Source organism: Bombus huntii, chromosome 5 (genome assembly GCF_024542735.1).
Source record: "Bombus huntii isolate Logan2020A chromosome 5, iyBomHunt1.1, whole genome shotgun sequence".
NCBI classification, from domain to species: Eukaryota; Metazoa; Arthropoda; class Insecta; order Hymenoptera; family Apidae; genus Bombus; species Bombus huntii.
The window spans coordinates 15,758,284-15,779,980 of NC_066242.1; the positions used below are offsets into that span (position 1 = coordinate 15,758,284).

Genomic DNA, 21,697 nt, shown 5'->3' on the forward strand with positions numbered 1-21,697 from the left:
ACTGATTCTCCGCGAACCTTGACTCCTCGCCTTTGCCAGCGACGCGAAATTCACGCTTGCGCAACCATAAATTAACGAAGCTGCAAATTACCCTGACTAACACCGCGTGCACATGTACGGCCGTGCAAATATCTGCATACAGGCGATGCAATGCAGCCGTGCACACCACGCGACCAACGTAAAACGGGATATCGGTATCGGTACGATCGAGTAACTATAGTTGCATCGAGTTCGCGTTACGCCAATATAATACTTGGTACACGATATCACGAAATATTTGGTAGTACCATTGTAAATTCACGGTCACAAAATCGCCACAATACATAGTATTTACGAGATAATAGAGTACAATTAAACGATATATTTACAATTGCGTAGTTGGTTGTTTTCACTTTATTCGTTGTAACCGAATATCGAAATATAACGACCTCGGTTTATTGTAATTTCTCATCGTTTTCAGATATCGTACTGTTATATTACCGGATATGGACAGATTTCTTGGAACAGCTATAAACGAGCTTCGCATAAGTTAAACTGGTCGACTCAACTTTGCGTAAATCTTTCAACTTCATTACACATGTACATAATTAGCGTCTAACTTCTCGAAAAACATAATGACTTATATCTCCATAAATAGGTATGTTTTATCATAAATTCCAAGGTAAAATCTGAAAAATAACATTTACACTTTTAATTTCTATTATTAACCAGTATGACTTCTAAGCGACTCGATGTTAGATACAACGCAATATTGATCTATCGTGTTATTAAATACCAATACCCTCTCCTAGACGTAATATCAAGTATTCGATTGATCCGGTATGCCATCAAACATCAGCCTATTACAATTACGCTACTATCAATGCTACCATACCACTCCAGAAAACATCGTTAACCGTAGCCAACCGTAACCACCGCCGCATTCCCAAGAGTACCAACATTATCGACGAACTATACCTGTCGCGTCTCATCCATATACAGCGTGTCCGTCAGAGTTCCGTTTAATACCCTCGAATTAACGACGCCGCTTATCGCCGTGTCCCGAGAGCGAGCCGCTGATAAAACCCGTCGATGAAGCGTTAAATTCCATGCGAGGGGGCTTCTGTCCTTCGTATCCTCCTTCGCAGCAACCCTCGCGCGCACTTTCCACGTTAGCGAGCAAGAGAGAAGAAGCGAGGTTACAAGAGAGCAGGGTAAATTCGTAGCACGCACACGACTTTCCTCTCCTCGTCGATATCGGCGTCGCCTCCCCTCTCGCGCTGTACACGACGGCCCTCCAACCCCCCCACTGCTCGACTGTAGCGTCACACGCTCCCCACCACGTCGACCTACGATATCGTCACTCTCCCCACTACCGCGCCGCTACACTATAGCTTCCCCCACTTTAGCGCCGTTGTCCCGTTCGTCTCTCCGCTTTCGCATCGTTACACCATAGATTCACCCACTCTCGCGCAACCGCTCGTTCGCCTTCCTTCGCGTTCCCCGCTTTTTCCCCCACTCTTTCGCGTCTCCGTTACGTCCCCTCCGCTTCTTCGTTACTCCACCTTTCATCCAGCGCATTCTCCAGCGCGACTCTTTCTCCCTTCGTTGGTGTCTTTCCACGCTCTCTCCCCCCTCCATTCCAGCAACTCTTCGCCCCGCTGCTGTACCGTTCTTCACCGTACGCCGACTCTTTTTTGCCTTGCCTTCTTGTGTCCATTTTTCCACCTCTTTTCACTCGTGTCTTACTGCTTCTCCCTCTTTGTCCCTCTCACGACCACGATTCACCCTTTCTGCTCCACTCCCATCAACCTCCGCTATACTTTCACCGTGTCTCGCTTCGACTCGCGTGCTATTCGATTCGTCTCGCTTCCGCTCGCTTGCGCGTCGCGTCCCTTCCTTCACCCCTTTCTTTCCCCCTCCGACATATACATACGCGTATAAGTATATATACGTATAGGTATAGAGAAGGATATATAGCGTCTCGTTTCACGGCACGGCGAGCCTATATCGAACGAGGAATAGGTACGCGCGAGCCGGCGCGTGTGTGCGCGCGGTATGAGCGCGCGCGGCCGCGCGCATGTGTACAATCAAACATTGTTCATGATTTAGTCAAATATTGGCGAGATACACAGGTTTGTAGTACCTCTCAATGTATATCTGCCTGTGTATCATGCTGAATAATCCGCGGGAGATTGCACCTCGATTGTCCACCCGTTAACTAAGACTCGTTACGCTTACCCGGACTCGCGACGCCCGGCTCCGCGTCCATTCTCCCGTCTTTCTACCGTTATAGTTGTTGTTGATCGTTCGATAGTCGTTAACGTGTCCGACCATGTTTTACGAGACTAGGCTGTTAGAAAACGTTGGAGAAAATGCACGTGTTAGATTCCACTGTTTTTGGTACCTGCAACCTGTTTACTGTATGATTAGGTATGTCTATAGCGTATTATTGTATTTGTATTACAACCGGAACAGTCGGCCAATTCTATTGTAACGTATTTGAGAACACGTGGATGAGATAATGTAACGCTGTCCTCGGATTTCATAGTCGCTGCACGTTGTAAATTGCTATTTATACTATGTGGTATCAGCAATAATGAATTATTTACAATCGCGAACACTTGCTTTTGGTTAGAGATAACAGTAGTAATTAATACTAATCGTAGAACGAGGCTATATTTTCATTTTGATTTCACGGTATAATTGTAATAGGAAATGGACAATACGATATTTGAAAGGGAAATTTAAGTTACAGAGAATGCACAAAGTGAGAAATGTGTCTGATACAAGATTAATATACGTGCATATGATAATACTTACATAGATTAATAGAATTAATAGAAAAATGGAAAATAGTAATATATCCTGTACAGAATAATATGCTAGTGTAATACCTAGAGAGATATGAAATTTGAAAATTAATTTTTGCAATTCATTATGGATGGTTTCTTGATCGATTCTCTTTTCGCCATATTAAAACACACGTGGTCATCAAGGTGACGTTCAATTTAGGGGTCAATTTAAGAGTAATAAAGGCGAGATAGGTGTAATAGGAACTTTTAATGCTTGACGTAAAAGGGGCAGATAAGATAATAAAAACACCACGGCAGTAAATTCGGCCAACGGTATCTGCTAAAGGAAAATCAATATGTCAGGAAACTCTTTCGACCGAGTTATCCGGTCTTGTCGATCCTTTAATTCAGGAAACCTCCATAGAACACGTCGAAAAGAAAAGAAAGAAATCACCAGAAAAGCATCCTATCGCACGTACGTTCCTCGTATTAGGTTGTCCGAGAAGCTTCTTTCGTTTCGTAACAATTTCTGTTTTATATTATTTTATCGAATTAGGTATAATTCATTTCGTTCTATTTCTATTATTACGTTCGTGCATAATTCAATAAACTAATATAAAACAAACAACATTGCGCGTCTATTATTTCCTTATAAAACAAAAGAAACATTTCGGACAACCTGATACAATGTTTGAGACCCACCATACTTTTGTATTCTCCATAACGTCGTTCAAAAAAATGTTGCTCAATTAAATCGCAAACGACTCAAAGTCTATCATGTACCAATACCTAATTTATAATTAATTAAGCAATTTTTCCTGAAATATCTCAAAAGAAAATTCCACGTAATTCGATTGAAAGAACACACCGCCAATAATCCTGGCAATTAACGTGACTTTGAATAGCAAAAAGAAACAGATAAAAAATCAGTTCCGTTTTCTCAAATTCAAACTTATTCAAAAAGAAAAACTACCCTCCATTTAAACTTATTTCGCTGTCCCTCTAAAATCTAACAAAATCATTTCGTTCCCAAGTTGGTAGGTTTCTCCTGGCCCTCGAAGGTTCGACGTACACCGATTCAGTTGCCGGATGATTTCGATGATCGGCACGTAGCCGCGATCGACCGCGTTATAATCCCCCATTACCGTGTCGATGAGGATCGATCGCATCACGAGATTCGTATCGAGGCAACATTGTCTGGCGGAAGCCTGTCGATAATACAATCGGCCGAATTTTTACGGCCGTTCTCGCCGGAATCGCCCGTCGAATCCGTAATTAATGAGCGCATATCGATTGCATACACAGATTAGGAGATTCGAGGAGAGACTGGCTGAACCGGAAATAAAAGGTGAGATGAAATAAAAAAATTAAGGGAGGGGGGCAAAGAGTCAATGAACGCGAACGTGCCTCCTGGATGAAAGTCAAATATTATCGGGCGAATTTGTTAATGCTCTTATATCGCGGAAAACTCCACGGCCTCGTTTTTTCTTTCTCGTTGATGGAATAAAGCTTGCGAAGCGAGGCTGCGATGAAACGATTCGGTAGAATCGAAGAGTAATAGACGGCAACTCGGATTTGGATAAAATATGGCGCAGAGGCGTAAGGTTTCATTTCTATCGCTCAGTTATCCTTTATACGTGCACGAAAATAATTTGTTGTAACTAATAATATCAACGACTATTGTCGAGCGACGAGTTATAGACTTCGTAGATTTCTTTTCCATAATTTTCCAATTTGACATCATCTTATCAACTTCCTTTTGTAAATACATTTATTTTGATAATTTTATGTTCGGTAGAACGATCGGATAATTCATAATTTTGTAAATAATTTACTTTGTTAGATTTAATTTGTCTGATGTTGGTTTTATGTATATGTATAATGTATAGCGTTGATTTATTTATTACTAATTGGAGGTTGTTATTAATCGTTAGATTAAAGGATTAAAGATAAAAGATAATCGTATTACGATACGATCAATTATTTTCCTTTTACTCTATTATAAAAAAAAATTGAATTATAGCTACGGAAGGTTAGAAGTTATGGAAGAATTTATGCACAGTTACACGAATTGCTTATCTAATTCGTTTCATGATTTGGCAATCTTAGATTGTGACAGATTACGACTGACAATGACACGATTTTAGGTATCACTTCGATGATACTAGCAGCGGAACACGATATCATTCCTCTGTTTATCATAGAATTTATCGCCGCGAACTTTCTAAATTAAGCCGTTTAACGCGAACAAGTTAATAAAATATCGATTTTCAACGTAATTTGTAGATTTGCGATTACGATAAACTTAACTATTTTCTTCATGGATAGTAGGTATATAGTCGATAAATTGTGTAAATTACACTTTTAAATAACGAGCTATGCAAATTAGAAGAAGTCCAAGAGAAATTATATCTTGGTCAACCACGAAAGGAGCATTGACACGGTTGCTACCTCGTTATTTTATTTTCGTCCACTTGTTCCAGCTGGACATTACACGCGCGCTATCGTATTTTTACAATACACAACGATTCCTCAGACTCGGCCATCTATCGATCATCATATGATAACGCCGACGATGATGAATCCGCGATCTACATAGCATAATGACCGGAGAATTCTTTCGAATAATTGTTTCTTCGAACGTGCAAATCGCCCTGTTATGATATTGGTTTCCACATAATCATTGAAGCGTTCAAAATGATATACAACGATGATATATATGGCGGCACATGAATTAGAGGTCAATCCAAATCATGTTGTTGTTTTGCCTCGGAGCATCAGGATCGTTAGAATACGCGTAATGTAAGAATAAATAAACTCTGAGCAAAACAATGTCGCCGTTACGTGCAACCGTCGAATAAAGACGAATTTGAATTTTCCGACTCTCCCTCGAGCAATATAAATAAGCTGACGCGATCGCAAACAAATGAGTTACAGTCGGTTGTCGATCAGTTATCAACCAGTTATCGACGAATTATCAGCGATCTAATTAACGAGTCATTAGCGATCCTATTTTACGACTTATACACTGTCTTAGCGAATCGGTTAGTACGAGCGTCTTTGCGAACATTATCTGTATTCTAATTTATCGTTTTAAATATATTCGACGGTTTCAACAACGGCCAATCTCGTCCATTAAACCTCGTCGACCAACCTCTCATATAAACCTGTTCGTATATATTTTTGGAATTTTATCTGCAATATAATCGATAGAGTTAATCTTTATTTGAGTGGCATACTTTAACCTTGCATCGAGGCCATGAAAACTCAAAGTTGTAGACATTCGTACCTTAACGAAATTTATCGACTACCCATTAATAAATTTTTCTGCGGTTAAATTCACTGAATATTTTCATACGTTTTGATTTCCATTTCAACTTGATGGTTCGTCCTTCGAGCTTCCGAAAGACGGGAAATAAAAATGGAATTTTTCGAGTACGTTGTTTCAATTTGTAAAAGAACGACTGCGATTAATTAGTCGAAACGTTCTGCCGCGTCTCTGTAGCATTAAATGCTCTAACTAACGGCAAGGCTCCGATCGCGTTGCTTTTGAAAGATTCGGACGAAAATGGAATTTTTTTGTAAGCGTTGCCAGCCAATGTGGTTAGCTAAAAATCAATTAGCAAAGACACTGGTAATGAATATGCAAGAAGTCGTAATGCTTCTTGGTGAAAACTTTGTGTAACTTTGCTGTCTTCGTACGACGTTGAAAGATACTGTGAATTCGCACACCGAATATCGTGGATAGGCATTTTGCTTACGAATATGGTTAGAGTCGTGAATTAATTAACAGCTTTCCTATTCAAAAATATTATATCCTTGGTGAATGTTATCGAGTACACGAAGTCTGTGAGCTATCGAAAGGAGCGGTGTTTAACGGACTCGCGAATGAAAACGGGAAACCGTAAAGAAACAAGGCTAAGAAATCACTGGTGTGTCTGTACGCGGCAGATAGGCAAGTGCGAGAAAACGAGAAAAAGCTTGCAACAACTTTCTTCAGAGGAAACATCGGAATTTCCGTTTGCTCGTTGCAAACAGTATCGGTGCGATAAAATTATTTAACTTTTGCCGTTTTCTTCTGTTACCGAAATGCTAATACTAATACTACGACGGTATCGTCGGTTATTGTTGCAAGAGATTGCACGACAATTGTTTTCTATTTACGCGCATTATTCTACTTATAAAATACCAAGTCGAAGAAATTTTTACTAACGCTAAACGGGTAAATATTTGCGAATGTTAGTAAACAAATATTCGTGAACATCGCTGAACAAACATTTGTGAGAAATATATTATCTGCCAAATATGTGCAATACGTCGGTGTTACAGCGATTGTAATCGAGTATATCTATGAATATTACATCATGTATTTCTATTAAATTTTAACTCGCGATAATAACTTTTTATCTGATCGTAAGTACTATATCTTAAGTACATGTTATCGTTCTTTTGTTTGAGAATATATCATCTCGTAAAATAAGCTTTAATAACGCGTAGCTACACTGATTCTAGTCTACCGCGATGATTTTGAAGTCGATTCGTTAAATTAGTTTCATAATGCAATCGATAACGGTTGCCTGTGATACACAAGCATAACGATTCGTGGGCAAACATTGACGCGAACCGTGCAAAAGATATATGAAATTCGAAGAAAGTTGAACAAATGGTAGAAGTATCGTAGTATTCGTTGATCTCAAGATGTTTACATTTCAGAAGAAAATAATTCCAATTAATTATAAATACTTCTCGAAGATACGAAGAGGAAGAAAAGAGGAGATAATCGGGTATAATAAAAGAAGAACGTTTAAAAATCAGGCGAATTTTCGTAGAAATACGTGGATTTATTGAAACATTTACAACCTCGTTTGCTCGCGTCGTTTCTTCTCTGTCCGCGGCCCTTGAACACGCGAGGGCCGTGGACGTCATTTCCGCTGCTGTGGCTTGTGCGTGTTATGTACATGAACCACAGAATCACCGCTGGATCGTCATCGAACCACGTGATTCTTCAGAATCCCCGGTCAGAAACGACACTGAAAAACTTCTCCGAAGCGGCGATTCGAACAAGTAAATAGAAGATGTTGCCGTAGAAGTGGACGAAGTTAGGAAGTTATTCGGAAGGTTCGACGGAGATTGGGATGTGGGAGCAAGAGAGGACAGAAGAAAGGGGTGATTTCGTTCCTTGATTCTGATACATCGAGGTTACGTCTCATGGATAAGCGTGGAGAAATGCCGGAATGCACAGGAACAATGAAAGCGTAAACATGGCGACGAGATTTCGTGATTTCGAGACTTTTCCTTTCATTTCGTACGCAAGCGCGAACGCATCCGCAACTTTCGCGGTAGCATCGTTCAACCCGCGAAATCGATCCAGATCTACCATTCTACGTATTCGTGCAAAAGATCGAATGACGAACGAGAAAGGAGGAATGACTTTTCTTCGTGTTTTCTTTTATATCTTCATTCTTTTATTATTATTAGTATTATTTTCTTTTTCGTCTCTGTTTTACTCGTGCACGTGCGTTGCCTTCGGTCGCGGTAATTACCGTTCGACGAGTCTCGAACGGCGAGAAAAATGAACGGAGAGCACATGTCGATAGAAGGAAACCTAGAAACACACTCGGTAACCGACGATATTATTTTCTTTCTCGCTAAGTGATCATAGCGATTCGCGATGCTCGCTGCTCCCTGGCTTTCGTCTCCTCTATTTACAGGGCGTTTCGTGGAGGGGCGTGTTTCAAAAGCAACCCGCAGTCAGTAGCGGTCGTTGAATCGACTAGGGTGGCCAAGAATCGAACCGTGGCATCAGCTGCTACGCTTTTTACAAGCGTTGCTTTTGAAACGCGCTGTACAATGCTCACGCTTCTGCCTCTCTCATGCTATCATTCGCTCGCACATTCGCTCTATCGCACATTATATATATATATATAATATTATATATATATACATACACACACACACATATATATATATATATATAATATGTATATACCTAATAGTGTATCATTAGACACCATTTATTTATATATTTATACTTTGTATTTATAATATTTATATGTATATATATATATATATAGCTCCTGTAACATATATAATATTGTACATCGTACACGTTACGTTTGTGCCGCTATCTACACGTATCATACAAAAAACACTGGACGTGTCCTGCTTTCGACGCTTTTAAACAAGAATTCTTACTCCTGGTATCTCTCTCTCTCTCTCCCTCTCTTTCTCTCTCTCTCTCTCTCTCTCTCGCTCGCTCGCTCGCTCTCTGTCGTACGTTGTGTGAATAAGAATGTGCATGTGTATGTCTGTGCATATCGCGTTGTATCTTGTGTGTTTCGAATGTGCTGCAGCACGAGGATTTTCGAGTATAACGTTGCGTACGAACGCGCACCTCTACAAGGGGAAATACACAGGCGTCTCTTGCAAGCCTACGTTCATTAATTTAGATTTATTCTCGCGGGTTATCACATTTTTCGCTCTACGCCGGCGCTCACGCGGGTTCGAGCCAGCCATCGAACGGGGGCTCTCTTTCCCTTCGGAATCTCCACTCGGATTCGAGACACGAATCGTCAGATCTTGGATCCTTGAGAATTCGCGAGATCGATCGTAACGTCTGCGGTTATTGTTGGTTACAGTCATCGGCATTTATTCCGTCGCTGATTAATATCGTTAAAAGAAAAGAGAAATATAAAAATATAGAAAAAGTATAGCGATCAAGATCGTTCACGTATCGTTCGTTGATTGGAAACGAGAAGAAACAAGTGAGAATGAGATGAACGTGGAAACATTCTAAAGACGACTGCAATTTAACGATTGTAATCGTAACGCGATTAAACTTGCGTGTAATCTCGTCTACCTGAACCGACGCAGCTGTGACTTCTAAGAACTGTGTCTACGTTCACGAAGAATGACGATCTATCACACACTTGTCAAATTATTCGTCATTGTCGATTGTCAATTATTCATTTTCCTATAAATTAATCTTTTCCACGGATAACTATTTTCTGATGATTTGTCAGAAGGCGATTCGTCATTTATACGTGTAACTTGTTTAACTTTCACTCTAACGTCATACGTGGTGTCATCGTCCTATGAAAATATATAACGCTTAACTATATATATGCCAAAACACTTTTCGAACATCCTCGCAGCTTCTGTCGGTTGATTTTCTCAAAGAAGAGGAAACTGATATTAACGAAACTCGCACTGTATTCGAATAATATTCGATAAATATCGAAGATCTCGAGGGAAAAACAGAATAAGTCACTGGTTCTTTGGTTCGGAATCAAAATTCCTCTACTGTATATTTATCGACAGATCTTGATTTCTGATAAACTTTAATAATCGAATTAACAGGATGTTTGATATGCAGGCCTGTCCAATTGTATCGGAACGATAAATTACAGAAACAGAGAAGAGCAGAGGGATTGAGATCAACGACCGGCTGAAAATAGGCATATATCATCGAAGGTACAGATAATCCTAGAAAAATCCTTCGCTATCGCTTTTTAGTATCGCAATCTATACTCGGTAAACAATCGTCTATTGATCGTCGACTCTGCTCTTTGTTCCGCGAAAAAGTACAAGAATCGAGTCAGAAACTTTAAATAACAGAACATTTCCAAGACTGAAGTTTCGTGTTAAACCTCTTAGGTACAGCTGAATTTTGCTGAATTAGGAATTGGCGTATATCGTTAACGCTGTTACAAAGCATTACGAGAGCAAGAAAAGTGTGAAGCAAAACAAACGAAAAAGATCGTTTGGTTCAAACGCTGAGCGAAAGCCGCTACTACAGTGGCGTACTGTACCTGAGTGGTTAAACTCGGTATTGTCTTGGAAAAGTTGAATTTGACTTTTATTTAACACGTCGACTGTCGCGCGCGTTTTCAAAGAAATCTCCGTCAGGCCACGCGTGCAGCAGTACCAAACGTTCTCTGCTAGGTGCTTCCATCGATATTTTAGTAACGCGAGTCGCTCAAGCGGTGGTCTCGTGGAATGATGTGTCGTTTCGTTTGTTCGCAACATTAAAAGCACTAGCTGTTGTCGAATATAACGAAGGAAAGCGTGGTATGGATTATTCCGATCAAATGGTTTCTTATGCCACTGCAATTAGAAAAGGAATCAAATGGTACAGAAAACTCGGCATTCGACTCCTTCTGGGAATTTCTGTTGTAAACCCTTCGACGGTTTACAAAATTGCAACAAGGAAGAATATAAATATTAGAATATTTGGACAATTATTAATTGCAAAATTATAAACGGTTATCTGAAAATACAAAAAATCCTCGAAGTCAGCATAGTATCGCCGTTCGGAAAAACGATTTCGGAAGAAGCATTAGACGCGCGAGCAAACTATGTTACGCAAATAAAAAACGTCGAATGGACCGAACAATGGCACAAAAAAATTTGAAGAAAACAAGAATTTATTGTCCAAATTGTCCCGACCAACCTCAGCTATATATAAAATGCTTTAAGGTTTTACATTCTAAATAATTTGTTTAATAAATCATTTTCGTATTACTTTTATAACAATTCAACAGTTTTATTATTATGGAATTCAAATACCTACAACGATCCTTCGCAAATAGTCAAATAATATAAAACAACCCGAATATGGGTTACGCTGGCCGACCGGAAACTTCGCTGACACCCGAATACGGGAGTCGTGACAGTCAACGTGTTAAATACAGAATCTGAAGTCTTTATCTCAATTTGTAACATGCTACTTGATGCATTGTCAAACGAATGAATTATCATTCAACAAATGTTAACTAGAAACAATCGTAATAAAACACAGAGTTTGAAGATATTTATTTGGATATATTATTTAATATACCTGGGAAATAAACTTTATAAATATAAAACAAAATTGTAATTACTTTATAAAGAAATATCTTGCAATTATTTTAAAGATAAATATCTTAGTAGTCGTATTACAGTGTAAAGATAAAATTAAAAAATTGTTATATTTATCTAATATGTATCTTTTTTTACTTATATTAAACACATGTCCTCGTCAAATATTATTTAAATATTATTTATTATATTTATTATTATCAAATAATTAAATTGCAAAATAATACAATAAATAATTATGTTATAAAGTCTAAGGAACGATGTTGAATTCGATTAACATATTGAGATTACATAGATAACAACTCTCGATTATTTTTATTTGGTAATTGAGCATACGACATCTTCAAGCTTGGTTTTATTTAACGACGGTAATCTTGGTAAACGTCAAAATCATCGAATCAAAGAGAACCAGTTACATAGAGCTCTGTAGAATTTTAACTATCGAATCTTGTCGTATCCCTTGCGTTATTCTCTACGCAATCTTATCTTTCTATAATCGAAGTAACTTAAGATCGAGGAAAATATGAAATTTTCCCTTCGCCTACTTTAAAAACCCTACCCTAAAATTGTTTAAGAACGTTAAAAATTTGTCGTCCTGTTAAAACAAAAATGAGATTGCGACATATATATATATATTCGAGTTAATATTCCGCGTAATAACCAGCAACAAAATAAAGTAAAAGAAAGTAAAAGAAAGTAAAAGAAAGGAAAACCAAGGTTCACGTTCGTGTCTCGAAATGCGAAAATATTCGACTCGATCTCGCCCGATCAACTTCCCTCCGACAAGAAGGAAATTGCACACGTGTATTGCGACTAGAAACGAATCGTTCGAACGAATCGACGATTGTGTTTCCGTGTTAAGAAAGGAACGAGAGAACGGCTGACGGTCGAGGCAAGTGTGGCGCAGCCGGAGGATCGCATCGTTGTCGCGTATCACAGAAAAAAACCTATGCGTATCGTGGTGAACGTCAGTCGAAAAAGGTCGCGAACCGGAAGTCCATGGAGAACTCGTCGAGCATCTACGAATATCTTCGTTTTATTTTCTCCTTTACATCGCAATCTTATGTCTGGTCTCGCGGCCGTATGTCACGATTCGAGTACAGCTTAATCGACGTCTTGACATATTTTTCTTTTTCAACGTCGATTGCCTCGTGTAACGATGAAGAGCAAAGAGATAATCCAGCGACCAAGCGTTCGTACGATGTCGACCGTGAGTTTCGAAACACGCGTCTTTCTCTAACCAAAAATTTCTACGATCCTGGAAACAAGAATCTATTCAAATAAATTAATCTCAGACTCGTAGAGTCGATGTTTACTAGAAATGAACGAACGTGTTAAAAGATAATCTACGTTTATAAATGGACAAGTTAGGTTCAAGAGTTTGGGAATGGAACAACGATGGAAAATAAATAATAAATCGATGGAAACCGACTGGAATTTATAACGCTCGAATGCTTCGATTTTCTTGTACGGTATTAACGATATCAGCGAATCGCGATTAATTGAGAATGCTACGAATATCGATGCGTTTATGGGTAACTTTGAGAAGAAATATACGCGAAGTACGCGTAACGCGCGGAAGTACGAAGAATATTGAAAATACACGTTGGAAAATTTAGCGGGCGAAACAAACTTTTACTTGGGTTAGTTACGTTCACAAAAATACGCGTTTTGCATAAACACGTGTAGATAACTAATGAATAATACGTGATATTATCGAGTTGAAAAACAAGAAATCGTAGATTATCAACTTTTACTGGACGAATAATCTTTACAATTTTATAATTTGATGTCGAATATCGTCAGCTGGTTCTTGTAATTTGTAAAATTCACTTTTAGAAATTTCTAGAACTCTGCGTATTTTATCAAACTTGTTACTATGCTGCGCAAGAGAATTTATCGTTGGAAATTTGTTAGTTTCGCTGACGATATCAATTTAATTGTAAAACAAGATCCCGCTGAAACATCGACGGTTCCGAATTTGTAAATGAAAAGACTACGAGAGAAATGATCAAAAATGGAAAAGGCGAGGATATTATCCGAATCGCCGCACGATTTTTCAAATCGATTTTCTAATTATTGGAATAGAAGATGCGTAAACAACTGGCACTAATTCGAAATTCAATATCATTCAAAATACCGAAAACACGTGTTTAATTTTAAAATAAGATCGACATCGTACTTACTCGGCATTACAGTTCGAACTTCCATAGAACTAATAAACATAGATCGTTGCATTATAAATTTCTTCTTTCGATAAAACTTCTCCGTCAGGCATTTTTAAATCGCCAACATACGTACGACGTACCGCGCAAGATTTCGATTTAGCATTTTCCTCGATAGTTTAATACGCTTTTCAAAACAATTACGTATTTAACTCGTTTCAAAGCACATCATACGAAAATCAGATTATCAGATCATTTTGCTTTATAAATAAAAACACAACGAAGCAACAAGAAGACAGTTTTTACAAAAATAAAATCAACAAAAGTGTAACGATTCGAGTAATTTTAGCTTTGCGTTATTGCTTAATTTTTACTTCAGAAGAAGAAATATTGATTCAACGTCACTGGTATCTCTCGTCTCAAGACTTTCGAAATTTATTATGCAACAGCTTAGTACGATTTAAAAGTCACGCGAGATTAAAAGATCGTCTCGCGAAGGAGCCTTTTATCCCTTACTATTGTACGCGATAGCGAAACAACAGCCGATTAGAACCCATTGTATCCAAAAATGATCTAGGTGAACTCACGACCAGCCAGACCAGAACCGTGTATCACGATCGAACCTTTCAAGATCACACTTTCCACAAAAAGAAACCGCAAAATTCGCACCTGCCCAGCTCGACGATTTCCTAAGCGTCCTCCAGTTGTCGTCCTCCGTGTCTCGAAACGCCCTTTCGCACCCGCACCGTTCGCACCACACCATCCCCTTTTTGACAACGATCGACTCGGAATCCAGCCGCGCGACTCTCACCTCCTACGATCCGGTCTAATCTCCTCCGTTCTAACATCTTCTTACACCATATCCTCCTCGTCGTCTTCCTCCTCCTCCTCGTCGTAATCGTCCTCGTGGCCGACGGGCCAGCAAGCCTCCACCTCGTTGTCCTCGCAGCGTCGCCGACGCCGCTGTTGCGGCGGTTGTATCGACGCTGAGACTCGCAACGACGCTGACTGCGAGACGGCAGCCGCCGGCTGCGGGGGTGCCGACGACGAGGACGAAGAAGACGATGACGAGGACGACAAGGAGGTGGAAGAGGAGGGTGGTTGATGATGATGGGCTTGGTGATCCTGATCGAGGACAGGGAGAACGATGTTCGCCGTGGTCGAGGGATTGCTCGCGGCTGCGGTGGCGGCGTATGCCGCGGCTGCAGCGACTCAGGCCAGGGCGTAGGGGTGGGTAGCGTGGTGTCACAAGCCTGGAGCCGCGGTGGCGACGGAGGACGGCGGGGGCGCGCTGCTACTAGCCACGCTGGTCGCGTGATGGTACAGCGGACTCTGGTAATACTCCTGGTGATGGTGATTGGTCATGTTGTGCATTGGACCAGCCGCGTTCGAGCCCGTGTGCATGCCATTGTGATGATGGTGACTTGGTGGCGCGGAGTGAGCGTGAGGATGATGAGGCGAGCCGAAGTTGGCGTAGCTCTGATGCAGCTGTTCATACATTTTCATCTCCGGTGGCTTGATGTCTTGCGCTCCTGGCGATGTGCCCGCCGTCGCGCCCGGCAGTAGCCTGGTGATGCTAAAAGGATGACTGGCAGCGGTGTACGGTGGCTCTTGTTTCAAACTACCGGTCATTCCATGATGCAGAGCCGTAGGTTCGGAGATCAAGTGAGGATGAAGACTTCGACTGACCATGGCGGTCAATTCGTCGTGAGCAGCGCCTAGTTCGGGTCCTAGGAGGCCGCCTATGTCCGTTGTATCGCTTTTCAACGAGGCGTGGTGTTGATGGAGACTGGCTGCGTGATGATGATGGTGCGACGACACCAGAGAATGAAGATCCTTGTCGTCCTGTTGCTGGGGTCCGTGGTGGAGAGAAGACGTTGTCTTTTTAGCCGCGTGAGCCAACTCGTGGGAGGTAGGACTATTGTGTCCGGCGGCGGCTGCGGCGGCTGCCGCGGCTGCGGCTGCTGCGGCTCCGGTATGATGCTGTTGGTGCTTGTTGTTCTGTCTGGTTAATTCTTTCTTCTCGTCTTTGAACCTCTTCTGTCGACGTAGATAACATCCATTCTCAAACATGTTCCCACTCTCTGGATGCAAGGTCCAAAAGGAGCCCTTGCCAGGCTTGTCCGGAGTTCGCGCCACTTTCACGAAACAATCGTTGAAGCTGAGCGAGTGCCTGATGGAATTCTGCCAGCGTTGCTGATTTTGTCTGTAGAAGGGGAACAGGTCCATGATGAACTGATAGATCTCCGACAACGTAAGCATCTTGCTGGGCGCGTTCTGGATAGCCATTGTGATCAGGCTGATGTAGGAATAGGGCGGTTTCGCGTGCGTGTAACTTCTGCGGTAAGACTTGTCGGTTCTGGCGCGTTGCAAAGCGGAATTAGGCGAATCCGGCTCGGTAAGGGAAAGAGGATCCCTGGTAACACCGGCGCCGCCGCCTGGCGTTAGAGGACCATAGCCGACGGCGCTCATACACGCGCCACCGCCTCCCATCGAGGCACCCCCGTAACCACCCATAGCACCACCGCCCATCGATGCCATCCCCATTGCCGAACTCATGGTGCTCATGTTGAAACCGCCGGCGCCCTGAGGACTGCAACTCGGTCCGACACCGACTCCCATTGACATACCCATAGGCATACATCCTACCGAGTTGATCGAGCTGTACGTCGGCGCCATGCTGCCCATCGTGGACATCGCGGCGCTGGTCATCGCGCCGCCGAGGCTACCAGCATCGCCGTACAGCTTCTGCGACTGGAGCATGGTCATAGAGCTGACCGGTGCCGGAGTGGCGGGTTGCTGTCTGCTTGTCAAACGAGAATCATGAAAACCGCGGTACCACGGCTGCTGTTGGTAATGCGACGGTTCCCGAATCTTCTCCTCGGTGACGAAAATGCTTGACACCGTTCGTCAACACACGGTTATTTCGATTACTCACGATCCTTTATATCCAACATACGACTGCGATTATCATCGAGTTACATGTGTCAATATCACTGATATTTCACTGTCCACGATAATCTGATTCGTACGGCGACAAACAGAAACTTCACCTTCCTTTTCTATGTTTTCTGCAACTTGCTTGATACGATGTTTAAAACACAATTCGCGCACTCCAGCAATTATCCTCTTTGGAAAAATTCACAGAATCTTCGGAAGAAATTCCACGATCTTCCCGGATATAGTATCTTCTTTCGTCCAACACTAAGATTCCTTTAAAATACACCGTAAACGAGCGTCGATAGGTCGGAAAAGTTCACGATCGCTCCGTCACTTCGTCAACACGTTGAGAATAACGCACGGTATGAAATTGTACGCGCGGGCTGTTCGCGCACCGCCAGCACCAAGCACGAGCTGAGAACACACGGCGAGCAGCGATCGACGTTGTTTGAGCGGGGTTCTGTGTGCTCGATCCGCCTCACCTCCACTCTCCCTCATTCACCAGTCTCGTTGTCTCACTGTCTCTCTGTCTCTCTGTGTGCCGTGTGGATGGACGCCGGTTAGCGAGTGTACTCCGCTACTCTTGAGTCTGCCGATCTTGTTCAAACACTCCCCACTCCGTACTACGTCTACCACGCCTGTTCCACGTCCGCCGACCAATCGGCGTCCACGTCTCCCCGTTACTCGACGGTTACACCAACGGAAACGCAACGGAGGGTGTTCAACGTGTCCCCTTCGTATCGCGTGAATCTACAGCGCGATAATGCGAGCGGGGAAACAGCCAGACCTTCGAGCGTTCGACGAAGTACGAAGAGCGCAGCTGCGAAATATCCCGCTTGCGCAATATTCCACAGGATGCCGGGCCACGGCGCCCGACCACCACGTCCCGACGGCCGCGTCCCGATGCTCCTCTCTCATGTCATGTCAACTGTCTGTCTGCCACACGTTTGACACCTATCGGCGCGTGTCACGCGACGGGCTGATTTTCTTCCATTTCTTTCTTTCCTTATTTTCTTCCTTTCGATTCTTTCCTCCTATCTTTGGATACGTCTCCTTTTCGTACATGTTCTTATTCTTCTTTCTTTTTATTTTATTTTAAGTCGATCGCTTGATTTACAGTTTCTTGTATTTCACTTTCCTTTCTCTTTGTGCATTCTTCTTCTTCTTCTTCTTCTTCTTCTTCTTCTTCTTCTTCTTCTTCTTCTTCTTTTGCTTTGTTCCAATATGTTTGAATATGTTATTTGGTTCAGTGAATCGATGCACACAGTTTTTGAAGATAGTTTCCGAAAGAATGTTCGAATTGTGTTTCTCAAACTCGTGGCGATTTTGTGATCTGCGGAGGTTCATGACGGTGCTCGGAGAAGAGGAAGAACGAAGCTACGTTTCTGGTGCAGTACAGGTTCGTAGATCTGTTTGATACAGTAGATTTTTCACGCGTTCACGACGCTTCTCACTCGTTCGCGCTATCGATAGTTACGCGTTCCTCTTACTTTGCTTCGTCCGTTCGTTGAATTTTCGTAGAAATTTCTTATCGACGAATAAAATTAGTCTGCGATAACTATCGTGTACTATACGATATTTTCTAGAGCGATACTCTGTATCAAATACTCGATACAAAATTATTTATTTCTTCAACCTTTTTATCGATTTTTCGTATTTGAACAAACGTTGAAACATTATTTCAATTAATTAAGAATAGCTCGCTAAATTAGATTATCTAGCAAATTGGAGTCGTTGCGATTGAAAGATCGTGAAATTTGGATTCGATGGATCGGTCGTTTTATTTTCTGCGTTTTCTGTGGCAGGTAGATGATGTCTTCCTTTTACGACCCGTTACAACTCGAGCAAATCAAACGAATTAGATGCGCAAACAAACGTGAAATATTGAAACTAATAACACGTAGCTAGTGACATAGAACTTGTTTAAATTAGTCAAACGTCCACTTGTCCTCGAGTTACTTCGATGCTCGAAGATCCAGTAAACACGACAACATCTTGGTGGAAATTCTGATTAGTTTACAGTGTGTTTGAGAGTAGAATTATCAATGACCGTAGTAAATTATGACTGGATTATTTGGTATACGAGAAAAGAAAATGATGTACGTAACTACAGCATCAAACAGCAGGTCGTTTTTACAGTGGTAAGATAGTAAAATACGAGAAACTTAGCTGACAAAGGCCGACCCTATAAAAGCAAATAGAATAAAATGCAGACAATGTATGTATGTACACATAACTTGGAATGTAACGCGCCGTTGCAAATGTTTAACTTTATCAGAAAGAAAAACACGAACGTTTTCTCTGGACTATCTGGAAATAAAGAATTTTTGGTGGGAAAAATGGAAGCTCGTTAAGTAGAGTTTGGCAATAGTAAATGAGAGGAGTAAATATTGACGGATAATAGATTCGTCAAATTGTACGAGTGTACTGTTAGAATCATTTAGCTTGGAAAATAGATCACTTAAATCTAACAACATAAATATTGAAGTATAGCAAATTACAGGGAGTTTGGACTGGCTCAATCAACTTACATAAGAATACCGCTGCTTTCATTACCTATGTCAAAGCTAGATAACTCAAACAGTTACCGATAACATTTAATTACAACAACAAATATACACGCATAATATTTATCTATATCCGTATAACACACTGATAACTCTAAACATCCAACGTAAATTTGTCGATATTTACGATTGAGTTAAACCTCTTCTACTACAAGTAGGCACACTCGAATTTTTTTTTTTTTTTTTTTTTTTTGAGAGAGAGAGAGAACAAATTACAAAACAAGCACTTATTAACTTTTTAACAATAAAGAAATCAGATACAACATAGCTACATAAATATTCTTCAGCCGACTATTCTCTGACATTTTTCGAACGCTTCTTTCCTATGTCGCGATAATTTCGTAATCCTGTCGCAGTCATTGAACGTTTACGCGTCAATGGTACTCTTGTTTCAACGAATAAGAGAAAAATAAAAAGTCGAATCGAACTTTAGGAAATTCGCGGAGAGAAAGGAGAATTATTTTAATTAGTACGATGAAATTACACGTGTACGCGACATTGACTTGTAGATTTTTACTTTTGAAATGATTAGAAAAGACACACACGCGCGCAAACATAACTAACACGAAAAATAGAAATTTCTTTTTTCAAGAAGAAAATCTTATTCTCGATAAATATTCGCGAGTTTTCTTTCTCGGAGAAGGCAAGCAACGATCGTTGGAATATAATTTCATAGAGGAAATCGATAAAAATACGACATCACCATGAGACAATCGAGTTTTGCAATCGAATTTTCCGCTTTCCCGACGCGTCGCGTCGCTCGATCAGCGTCGATTAATCGTTTATCGCGTCTCGAATAATTAACCGTCCGTGGCCCATGAATATTAAACGCGCGTAATAAAAAGAGATCGGATTTTCGGCGGATAATTCGGTTAGCTTAACTGGATCCGGTCGCGCGGTTTCCTCTGTCGCTCCCTCCGTCGATTCGACGCCTCGAAGCTCGCAAGTCGACCGATTTCCTCGTCATTATTTCGCGATTATCCATCGATTCTCTCGTAATTACGATTTTATTTCAAGCGTCGATATTAAAACGACCGATTACTGACAGACGATTTCCTCTATTTAAATAATTCCTGATGCTTTACACGACGCAAAGTACGTACCATTGCAACCAACTATTTCTTCCGACGGAAAGTTGCCAACAATTCCATCAGCACGCAAAGTATCAAAAATGTCAAAAAATCCAATAATTCTAAATTATCGAACAAAGGACTTTGGTTTCTTTCGAATTATAAAGTCTGAAATAAATTGTATAAAATTACTTGTATAAAATTTCATGCTTCAACGGGTTTCGTGTATTTTCATTCAGCGTGATTTTCTGACATTTTCCACGTTGCCATTCTTCTATATGCAAAACCTTTTTCTATACTGATACGTTTACAAACATCCTGCGGGATCTTATTTTCACGATCTTTATGGCCGTGTCGAGGCTCGTAGAGATTGAAAAAAATTAACAAGCCGAATCGATAATGAGCAGTTGAGAAATGACTACCTGTAAATTTGCGATCGTTCTCGAACCGAGATGGAATCAGCGATTCGTTCACGTGGCTAGCTATTTTTCGAGCAAGTGCGAAGTACGGTCTAATGTGTCCGACGCGGACGATTCGAAATGTGAAGGGAACGCGACGAAGAAGAAAGCATCGAAGGGTGGTCGATGTGTCGCATTTATTCAACGACTTAACACGTCCTCCGTCGTGTAAATCACCGAATGGTGACCCATTTTGCTCGTCACGAAGGAGAAACCTCCTTTGCAGTTTCACAGTCGCGTTAGAAACGCGCGATGAAACGTCAAAAAATTAATAGAAATGACCAGATATTTATAGTTACGATAAAGGGATAAAGAAGATAAAACGCGTGGCTAAAAGATCGCTTTAACGCGTTAATTTTTTTAAACGATCGACTAACTTTGTAAGTATGTAGGCAATACAGATTTCCAGGTTGCAAGTGAACGCCACATTATTTTCCACTGGACAATCTGGCGCGACATTATTTATGATAAATAGCGAGGTTGGCGTTAATAATTTTACAGGTTTGTCACGCGGTGCACAATACGATGAACCTGGAACGCGTGCATGTGTGTTAACGGTGAATTAAATATCGAGTTAGCCGATTAATTTGCTGCTGGTTTCTCGCGCGAATAATGGAACCTGTGAAACTCCGTGATCGCGACAGGTTTACGTAAATTACATCTACTAGTTAGAAAAATAGATCCGAATGAAAATGATATCCTATTACAATTATTACAAAATACGTGATATTCTCAAAACTTTTATTTTACGTCTAGAAATTCTTCATGATTATTACACAGTACAAAATTCACTGAAAATTTCCAATCTACGTTCGAAGATTCCGCTTATTTATTCCAAAAATGAGAAACTATATTTCCGCTATT

At 41.0% G+C, this 21,697-nt stretch overlaps 1 protein-coding gene and 1 long non-coding RNA gene across 2 annotated transcripts in view; one reads left to right on the forward strand and one right to left on the reverse strand.

Moving 5' to 3' along the window:
* LOC126866133 (uncharacterized) overlaps positions 1-21,697 on the forward strand; it is a 191,626-nt gene that overhangs the window by 148,711 nt on the left and 21,218 nt on the right. The gene's annotated exons all lie outside the window — the stretch shown is intronic.
* On the reverse strand, positions 7,585-18,136 carry LOC126866100 (silk gland factor 1). The gene has a single exon (XM_050619243.1). The coding sequence runs from the start codon at positions 16,565-16,567 to the stop codon at positions 15,044-15,046; it is 1,524 nt and encodes a 507-aa protein (XP_050475200.1). The 5' UTR covers positions 16,568-18,136; the 3' UTR covers positions 7,585-15,043.